Genomic DNA, 10,107 nt, shown 5'->3' with positions numbered 1-10,107 from the left:
AAATAATTAATAGAATATAGTAAAAAAAAGAAGATCAATTCCATGTAAGAGAAATTATGAAGACGTCAATATTTTCTTGCTTAAACTAACCTGGAATATTTCCAGAGGCAGTAATAACAACTGCAGCAGTTCTTGCTAAACCTGAGGTTCCTGGTTGTGACTTATATTTCTGTCTTTGTTGCTGTTTCTTTGGTAGTTGCTTCTTGTATTCTTGCTGAAATTGATAATGTTGTTGCTGCTCTTGCTGCTGTTGCAACTGCTGTTTTGCTTGTGCCAATAACTGTAATCGTTTCCCTTCCTCTGCGATTTCACGTTGCCTTTTTTCAAACTCATCTCGAACACGCTTCTTGTACGGATAAGCCATTGAATTATTTGTGTTATTAGTAGTAGCAGAAGTACCACTATTGGTGGTGGTAATAACAGCAGTAACTGCTGGGGTGACACTGATCGATGCTTTAGCCGCTACTGATGCCGAAAGTTTCGGTTCCAACATCGGGCAAGACATTCTTATCTACTTTTTCTTTTTCAGCCACAGGACCTTCCTGAAAAGCAAGTAAAAAAAAAAACTACACATTAGGGAAAAATATGGCAGTCGAGATGTTTTACGCTGTATTTTTGAAAAATATGGCAGTCGAGATGCTTTACGCTGTATTTTTGGAAGTTGTTGACAACTTTCGAAAAAATCTGCAACAATTTCTTATGAAATTAAATGAAATACCTTTTCTCCTTTTCCCCCTTCTCCCATTTCATTCTCTTCATTCAACTCCTCATTTCCTTCTGCGTTAACTTACCATTAAGTTTTTGCAATTCAAACTCAACTTTACTTGCTATGATATATGCAAAAATTGTGCCTAGCTTGCACAACTGCAAAAAGAAACAGTGAAAAGAAGTAGCGAATTAAAACCGATGATAAAAGTAGACAATTAGAAGAGTAATCTAGCAATTTAAGAAGAGTAATCTCGCGATTTAAGTAAGTTAAGTAAGCTGGGTCTTCCAATCAATTTTGGGTTACACTGCAGGTGATTTCATTTTGTAAAATATGTTTACGTCTCATGGAATTAAATAAAAAATGGAATAAATTTCGAGATGAAAGTTTCGAAAAAAGGATTCACATCTCATTCAGCTCCTGCCATTTCTTTTTTTTTTTTTGAAAAAGTATTTGGGATTGTCCGAGCTGAGTATGCTCACTGAAAATTCAATGAACAGAACTCCTCGAAAATTTCTAGTCAAAATTTATTATTTCACTTTCCGAGACTTATATTAAAAATTTGGTAAAATTTGCACTTTATGCACGACCAAACCTTTATAAAAGAAAGTTCTGAATTTAAAACAATGAAAACTCACAAAAACCGAGTCTTTAAAATCAAAGGTCAACAACAGTGAAAGTAAAAGGAACAGAATTTCTAAAGTCAGTGCTTCATAATGAAAAAAAGGAAGATGAACCGGGCTCCGATGTTAGTGCTTTAGAACGAGAATAAAACAAATAAGAATCTACTCATCGCGTATGAAAACAATAACCAAAAACCGAATCGCTGCTATCGGTGGTTAATAACCATGAAAGCAGATTAGAACCGAGTAACAAAAGAAAGTTAGCGATCAATAATGATGAAAATGGAAAAAGAAGAAATCGGCAGAATCAGTAGTCAGTAATGACGAGAGTGAATAAAAATCGGATGATTACAGTTAGTAGTAAAAGCTAATAAGAATCGATTTATCAAAATCAATGACCAATAATAATTAGCGACAGTCAAATAGTCAAAGTTAGGGGTCAAAGGTGACAAGGCTGTTACGTTCTTAGTAGAAATCAAAACGCCCAGATAAAGTACAACTTGTATTTCTAAAACAACTCGATAAACATCAACAAACTATGACGATGGAATTGACCACACGTAGTAAGAGACGAGGATGGAATTGGATTTAACGAGTCCCGTAAAATGCGCTCACACGAAGAATGCAATTCAACGTCGCAGATTATTCATTGGCTAATCATTAGTCCATTGTTTTGATTGATTTAGTATATTTCAAGTTTAAAACATTATTGGATGGGTGTTGATACTTTACATTTTATATAAAAATTCAATGATAACTGCGTAATTGGTGACAATTGTTACATTTCCCTGCCACATTTTTTGCGTCACATTTTAACGTCGCATTTTTGTGGCACGTTTTTACGTCACATTTTTGCGGCACGTTTTTACGTCAAATTTTTATGTCATCTTTTTACGTCATCTTTTCACACCACATTTTTACATCTTATTTTTGCCCTAATTTAATGCTACCAAATACTGTAATTTTCACTGAACTTTATATTTACTATTAAATTTTTATTTTCAATCGATTGCTTTAGAATCTAAAGTTGAAATGTTTATTTGCATTTTTTTTTCTTTTGAGTTAACGTAACGTATGATTACTCTGACAGAGTGTGTTTTACATAACTTAATTATACATCGTTTGTATTTAGCACAATTCCGCTGTTAGTGATCATCATACACATCATCTTACGAAATCATACAAATGACACTTGCATTTTTTTTGTCCTTTCCACAGTGTCGCATTTTTTTTAACGCACACTAAGATGAAGTTCAATGTAAGTGTATAATAAGATCATTTGAATAAACATGGCATATGCTGAAAAGCTGAAATTGTTAGGGAACATTGACCACCTCAAAAAAAAAGTGTAATTTGAAATAGTACATGCTTTACTAGCATATCTTATTGGAATATACATGAAAAATTGATGTCAATATTTGATGTTCTAATGCTAAATTTTTTTTTTGTTTAAATAGATTATTTGCAAAATGATCGTTTTTACTCTTTCAATTAATACGGAACTTTCACGGAATGAGCATTTTGCTTTAAATATTTTTTTTTTAAAAATTGAGAATATGAAATAATTATACAGTGCTAACGGATGGATCACCTTGTACACTTGATCTGGATATTGTTATGTACTCTTCTGTCGCTGACAACAAAATGTTTTGCCGTTTCAATGACTAGTGCTACTTGCGGAGGTAATGTTTATTATATATCAGTGATTAGCTTTTGTATAATTTGCATGATTCGATATCTGTACTCTTTATAGATCAGTGGTAGCAGTATTATTGCAGTAAATACAATAATTCTTATTCGAATACTGCTGATCTCCAAATTATAAATTATAATGAGATTTAAAGCTGAACATAACACAGCTTATCACTGGGAAAATTATTATTACACTTAGATATTATGTCCGACTTGACAACTATTCAAATATTACTCGATGTAGTTCTTCACTTCAGAACAATGGTGATGTAAAGTAAGTTATATGACGCTTTGGTATCAAATTGTTAGTATTCCTTTATTCTGGTAAAATGTTGATAAGGCGTTATGGAAATAAATTGAACTACTATTGCCCATGATGATGATTGAGCACCAAAATAAGCTAATTTGTTTCATTTTTAGCTTGCACAATGGTTGTAACAGAAATGGAAATTAAGATTGCTGAGTTGGAAGAAAATATGCGAAGAAAAAGCTATTACCAACCTAGTAAAACGGAAAATCAAGGCATCATTGATAAGGTAATACAATCGAAAGTCTCAGAAAATTTATTTTCATGATGCTTGCAATTCTTCTTTTTTCTTTATCTTCTCTTTCAAAATTTCAACTCGAAAATTTATTATTACAGATTGTCATCTTTAACGCTTTTAATTTCCTGAATGTACGTTTAATTAGGGAACACAGAAGGTGATCTGATATATAACGGAATTTTTTTTTTTGTCGAATAAATTTCAAAATATTCTTTAGATATAAATAATACTACCATTGTTGTCTTTGAAGGGGCATTTGTTGAGATCCGAAATTCAATTGTCAGAACTACTGGAGGCAGTTTGTGACAAAACTTCGGAATGGACAGCTGTGGTACATCCTAGAACCGGAAAAGGTATTTACGCTCGTCGTGCAACATTGAAACTGAAACAAGTACCTGAACATCTGACCATTCATCAATTTGGAGATGCGGTATATGCCTATTTACCAATTGTGAATGGATTTAGATTTTTCATTAAATATAATTTTGAACTTCTTTTCATTTTCCCTCATTTACTGTATGCTCTTCTTTCTGTTTTCTATTTTCTTTTATTTGACAAATTATGGTCTTATAAACTCAGAAACTGAAGATTAAGAAGAGAAGTGTGTTCAACAACTAATTTCTATTACTGGATTAACTATTTTATTTATTTCAGTGCAGTGATTTTTTGGATGCATACGAAGATCGGCTAATTAAATTCGCACGCAGAAAACATGAGGAACCAGTGCATCAGTTCTGCCATGAAACAATAAGTTGGTCATGTTGAATTGTTGTTTACAGAATTTACAACACTTTTTAAATCTTTTTAAATTCTTACTTCCTTGTGCCTGAGCAGTGCATACTACTACACAATGCTAAGTGATTAAATAACATTGCAAATTTTATAGTTAGCTTACTTCTCATTCATTTGGATCTGGATTTATTTTCTTTCTAGAATTATGAAATTAAAACTGAATTATAACAAAATAAACTTCCCATCCAGAATTGACCAATATTTTCATTCAGAAGTATGTACAGCTGTAGACGTTACACCAATGACTGATGAAGAGTCAGGAAAAGCGCAAATTTTGAGTGACGAAGAGAAAGAGAAGACAGTGGAAAAAGCACTGGATAAATTAAGGAGAGATGCTGAAGAAGTGGATGATGAACTCTGAAGTGAAATTTAGTTTTCTTTTTTTTTGGTTTTGTTTGTATTATTTCTGTTTGTTCATCCGTTTATTTATTTCTCATAAACTTTATTTCTTGCTCAGATATGTATTTATATCCCATACAATAACGTATTTTTTCTTGCATTAATCCAGCTTTAGTTCAATTTAGGGATGAATTTCGTCGTATTTGTTCAACTTTCGTTCTGAAATTCTTCCTAGGCTGGATTATGATGCCATCCGAATGGTTAAGCACATAATTTTTTTTCTTAGTAAGGGAATTATCTCAGCACTTTTTTTTGAATAACATCAAGTTTAACAAGCCTTTTCTTAATGCACAGTGGCATTGTAAGCGTCACATTAAGATTGTGTGTTGTAAGATCTTACAAATTTCGTTTTCTTTTGTTGACTTATTTCAGCATTAAATACAAATCTCACACAGTTTGTACTTATTTTCTGGTTTATATAACACCAAATTTTTAAAATTTGTTAGGTCTGTCAGGAAAATTTATAAGATTTTGTCAGTAATTGCTGCTCTCCTTTTTATAAGCCAAGCAAATTTTCGATCAGATCATTTCCAAATTACTCCATGATTTTCACTTTTTTCTTTTTTTTTTTGGATGACTTATATGATGGATCATTAAATGATTTTATTGGCTATTTATCCTTCATATTATATATTTAATTTTATTTATATGATATTTCCAGTATGCAATAAGTGTGATAGTTGAGCTTTGTTTAATCAGGATGAGTCAGATGTGTCCATAGTTATGTAAGAGCTTACATATTATGCAGGATTGTTAGTTACACGTCAATAGCATTAAAATCGGCTTTCATTTCCAACTAAAATATTCTAGTTAAAAAAAAATATTCTAGTTTCAATTCTGTTGTTCGTGATTATTTGAAATATTTGGCTTTGTTATTAGGCTAACACTGTTCATTTTTGTGTTTACTTGTAATATCCGCGAATATATCTTGCTATGGTGTAGTACTTTTATCTTTTACCGGTATTATGAGATCCAACTTGAACAATGCTGGAATTTAGTGACATTACTAATAGTTTACCAAGGTTTTTTGAATGGATAGAAGTTCGGACTTTTTTTTTTTTTTTGTCAGGACATCGTTACTTCTTTACAGAAAGGTCCATCAGACGAGTGATAAATATTTTTCGTCGCCAATGTTGATGACATCTCCCATAACGGATCTTAATCAGTTATGGAATTGGGATGGAAATACTGTACCACATTGTCTGGTTGGTAATTCACTAGAAAATTATACAAGAAACGGCGATTATCCGGAAACATTACTTTGCCATGATATGAAAGGTGGATATCTCGATGAAGAAAGGTAATTTCAAATTTTGTTACGAAATGGTCATATTCACGACGCGACGTATTTATATAATTTTCTTTAGATTAGACGGTTATGAAATAACAGATTCAACAGCTCCATTTATATTTTTTCATTGGTGGTACATCGATGTTTTCGTATATTTCTCACATAATTTCATTACTATTCCGCCCGTAGGCTGGATTAACCAAGCCCATATGCACGGTGTTATAGTACTTGGTAAGTGATTTTCAATCTTTTTTTTAGTCATTTTTTGCTGTTATAGTGCATTATAATTGCATATGTCGTAAATATTCCATGGAAGATTATATTGATTATCCAAGTGATATTAGTAGCTGAATAATTTTTTTTCAAAATTGTCAACAAGTTGAACTTACTACCAGGAACTGTATTGTTAGGTGGGTTAAAATTGTTAATTAAATAGATAACATCGTAAGCCTCCTTTGAGAATGATGATTCCATTGTTTTCGTGCAAATTTTTGAAAGAAAAAAAAAAAAGAATATGATTGGTGAAACTATAATAAAGGATTTGAAAACGGATCGCAAAGCGAGAATTTTCCTAATATTATATCGGACAGATTGAAGCAAATGAAGTAGTCTTTATTTTAATCGAGATTCTCTTTAAAAAAAATCATTTTAATAAATTGCTGGGTTTGATTTTATACTGGATTTAACAATACGGAATTCAATAATAAGATGAAAGTTTCTTGGATACCCGAAATTTAGTGGTAATTTATATTTTTATATTGAAGTAACTTTCTTCTATTTCAATTAAAATATGTAAAGCTTATTCGAATCTTTGCATATTCATGATTTGAAGTATAATAAGTTTGCCGGAAGTAACAGATTACTCTTTAATAAATAGTCAGACTGCAAATGTGTAAGGGCAAAAAAAGAGAAAAAAAACATTAGACGAATTATCAATAAAAATAAGTGAAAATTTGTCCAGTAACAGTAATGCGGAAAATTGATAACCTGTCCAGCAGCAGAATTACCAGGAGCAGTTCAATTGTTTGAATCATGAATATTTGTTGAATTTGGCGGACGACGTATGACGATATCGAGAAACAAACAGTTTTAGTAATTGCATTTAGAGTATTTACTCTTTTCTGTATAGTTTTTTGCTTTCGGAATATTCAGGGACTGTGATCACCGAATGGCATGGAGGAGCTGATCTTTGTAAGGATTTTCTCAAAAATGAAGATAATGTGACAAAAACGGTGCAGAAATTGGTGAATATTGCTGTGAAATATAATTTTGAAGGCTGGTTAATTAATATCGAGAATAAAATAGAAGTTCGGTTTTTTATATGATTTTAATGAATTATAATGTCTTATTCTAAAGGGAAGAATAATGAATGTAAGGCATTCATATGGATATATGGGTAATAAAAAAATGAATTGTAGTTTTGAAAATTTGAATTAAGCTTACCATCGTCAATTTATCTTCAATTTGGATCATAAATATAGGTATTATGTTACCGAGCTATGTAAATCACTAGTAGATTTCCTCATATTTTAATCAGTTAAGGTACTTGTTCTGTTCTCTTTTTCAATTTGTCATTAAATTTAATGTTATTACATGCTAAAATATGACGAGATTTTAGTATAATATGCTTGTAGGGAACACTGCTCTTTTCATAATCATAATTTCACTTTGGTTCTTTTATTGCTCAGCAGTAATTAATTAATTGCTTATTCTTGTATTTCTTATTTAATTTCACAATTGACCTTTTATTTTTACTTTTTTTTGCTAATTATTCGTTTTACTTCGAAAATATCATTTGTTTTTAAGGTTGGAACTAACTTCTTTTTTTTTCCTGGTACTAATTTCATCTTTCCAAATATATGATTTGTCATAGCGAGTAGTGATTTACAACTGTGAAGCGTAAGGAATTGATCTGATTATTAGAATTTGTAGTAGTTTCAGAGGGAATCCATCATGTATCTTGATCTTTTCCTGAGAATGCTTACAAATGAAATGAGACAAGCAGTTGGTGAACGAAGTCGTGTGATATGGTATGATTCGGTTACGGTAGATGGCGAACTAAAATGGCAAAATGAGTTAAACGACAAAAACCAGTAAGCCATTAGCATATGTCATCTGTTGCTTGTCGCGCTATGCTATATGTTTTGTCGATCGACTCATGTTACATTATTCTAACATATCTTTTTTTTGCAATATTATAAGAGAAACAGAACGAGAAAACAGTATAAATTTTATTACAAAAAAAAAAGGCGATGGTTCGATATTACGGATGGTATTTTCTTGAATTATATATGGGAAGTGAAACAACTGTCGGCAAGTGCTGTACGCGCCAAGCATCGTCATCGGAATATTTTTGTTGGAATTGATTGTTATGGCCGAGGATGTCATGGTAATTTTCTTACTCTTTATGGCAATTACACAGTTCTATCATCATATGCGAAACTATTTGAACCAACGCAATATCATATGAAAATGCTGAACTTATTTAGTAAGCTTATTTAATATTTAGTGAATTTAAAATTGAGCATCTATTAATTGCGGATACGCATTTTAAATTGGTGTGCATTCTTCTCTCACCTTCTTCGTTATGCTAGGAAAACCGCTATTCAGCAAACAACACTAGCAAGTAATGGGTATTATTTAAAGTTCAGCCTATTAAATTTCTATTTTAGCGTAATTTGAAGGTGTGAATCCGTTCTAATTTCTTGAAATATTCCAGGTGGTGGTGGTTGGAATTGTCATGAAGCGTTCAAGTATCCCCGCCAAAATAATCTTTCAGTCGCTTTGTTTGCTCCTGGTTGGATTGCTGAAACAATCCCTTGTCAAGAAATCATCGTTAATTCTTTGCGGTATTTCTTTTTTCTGATCACTTCTTACGAACTAACATTATATGCTGTGTGTCGGTTGCCCTTTCATCGGTCGTTTATTTGTTTATCATTTTCTCTTTTGTCTTTTGAAAGAATAGTTACAATTATAACTTTACTAGAAATATCCAACTAATGAGATTCCAAGAGATTTCTAAGGTTTTTTTTGAATTGATTGACTAATTTCAAATATCTTCCCAAATATTTTTGCAGGTTCTGGGATCGTTTGATTACATTTGTTCGACCACATCCGTTAATAAAATTGCCAATTGATACTGATTTTAGTTTCGGTTACAAATACAAAGATGCTTGCAAGGTATCCTTTAAAATTACTTGCATTAAACTATCATGAATATGTCTCATGCAGTCGTAGACATGGGTAATATCAAAACCAGTTCCGAATCGAAATAAATGGTTTGGTTCTGATTTGAGATTTGATATAATTAATTACGAAGGATAGGTATTTTGGTGAATAAAAGTTTGTCTCTTAATTTTAGTGTTATTTTACCTCATTTCAGGAAATTCTTTTCTTGCGCGTGCGTTTTCTTATGCTGACATGTGTTTCTCTAGTTTCAAACTGACATGTACTTTTACTTCTCTAGTTTCAAATTGAATTCAATTCGATTATTACGTCATTATTGATATGCAAATAAAATTTGTATAATTTCTACAGTTGGAAATAAGTAAGAGGTTAACAAATTTTGTTCATTAGTACTTTGTAATTAGTATCTCTTCCAATGTTCTTTTTTTTTTAGAGAGATGTTATTTTGGTGTTAAGTTTGCATTTTACTTTTTATATTTTAGAAATGTTTTTTTTCCAAATATTAGATTTATTGAAAGAGTTGATGGAAGGTAAAAGTTAAAACTTTCTAGTATCAATAAATGAATCATATATATGTTGTTAAGTGAATAATTAAATAAATAAATGCTAGAAGAAAACCCCTCATAGAATAACTTATAGAATCACATGTTATTTGTTCGTATCCTTTTAATATAACAAAAGTATGCTTACAACAATTCAAGAGGTTAAGAATTGATTGATCCCGAAAATTGCTTAAAGCTCTCTACAGTATGCCAAAATTATCAGAAAACCCGAAACAAAACAGTTCCCCATATAATTTACTTATAACTCATATTGAATTATAATATTTAAAATTTAAAATTCTGCTATCTTACTCTTCTATATTAGCTATCA

The 10,107-nt window shown here is 31.2% G+C and overlaps 3 protein-coding genes across 4 annotated transcripts in view; 2 read left to right on the top strand and 1 right to left on the bottom strand.

The window, feature by feature from the left end:
• The window catches only part of LOAG_18714, a gene marked incomplete at its 5' end in the record, with an annotated part of 4,415 nt that extends 3,910 nt beyond the window's left edge, over positions 1 to 505 (bottom strand). For both annotated transcript variants that reach the window (XM_020451377.1, XM_020451378.1), the window contains one exon: positions 91 to 505. In XM_020451377.1, the coding sequence (XP_020304844.1) occupies positions 91 to 505 (415 nt within the window). The remainder of the gene's footprint in view (positions 1 to 90) is intronic.
• Positions 506 to 3,227: 2,722 nt separating this feature from the next.
• LOAG_09592 (hypothetical protein) lies at positions 3,228 to 4,832 on the top strand. The gene is made up of 5 exons (XM_020447974.1): positions 3,228 to 3,295; positions 3,442 to 3,557; positions 3,817 to 3,996; positions 4,221 to 4,317; positions 4,571 to 4,832. The coding sequence occupies exons 2-5, from the start codon at positions 3,450 to 3,452 to the stop codon at positions 4,717 to 4,719; spliced, it is 534 nt and encodes a 177-aa protein (XP_020301846.1). The 5' UTR covers positions 3,228 to 3,295; positions 3,442 to 3,449; the 3' UTR covers positions 4,720 to 4,832.
• Positions 4,833 to 5,887: 1,055 nt separating this feature from the next.
• LOAG_18713 (cytosolic endo-beta-N-acetylglucosaminidase) overlaps positions 5,888 to 10,107 on the top strand; it is a gene marked incomplete at both ends in the record, with an annotated part of 5,476 nt that continues 1,256 nt past the window's right edge. The window contains 6 exons of the mRNA XM_020451376.1: positions 5,888 to 6,057; positions 6,125 to 6,279; positions 7,201 to 7,355; positions 7,990 to 8,141; positions 8,298 to 8,437; positions 8,768 to 8,897. Coding sequence (XP_020304843.1) covers positions 5,888 to 6,057; positions 6,125 to 6,279; positions 7,201 to 7,355; positions 7,990 to 8,141; positions 8,298 to 8,437; positions 8,768 to 8,897 — 902 coding nt within the window. The remainder of the gene's footprint in view (positions 6,058 to 6,124; positions 6,280 to 7,200; positions 7,356 to 7,989; positions 8,142 to 8,297; positions 8,438 to 8,767; positions 8,898 to 10,107) is intronic.

Source organism: Loa loa (assembly GCF_000183805.2).
Source record: "Loa loa unplaced genomic scaffold supercont3.460, whole genome shotgun sequence".
NCBI lineage: Eukaryota > Metazoa > Nematoda > Chromadorea > Rhabditida > Onchocercidae > Loa > Loa loa.
Note: the sequence above shows the minus strand (reverse complement) of the source record. Positions and strands in the feature narration are given on the sequence as shown.

What these genes read in the sequence shown, in the direction of transcription:
- LOAG_09592 (XM_020447974.1), top strand. Translation starts at nt 3,450, where the DNA reads ATGGTTGTAACAGAAATGGAAATTAAGATTGCTGAGTTGGAAGAAAAT. An exon ending in ATCAAGGCATCATTGATAAG is followed by an intron (nt 3,558 to 3,816) that starts GTAATACAATCG and finishes TTGTCTTTGAAG; the next exon opens with GGGCATTTGTTGAGATCCGA. An exon ending in GTTCTGCCATGAAACAATAA is followed by an intron (nt 4,318 to 4,570) that starts GTTGGTCATGTT and finishes ATTTTCATTCAG; the next exon opens with AAGTATGTACAGCTGTAGAC.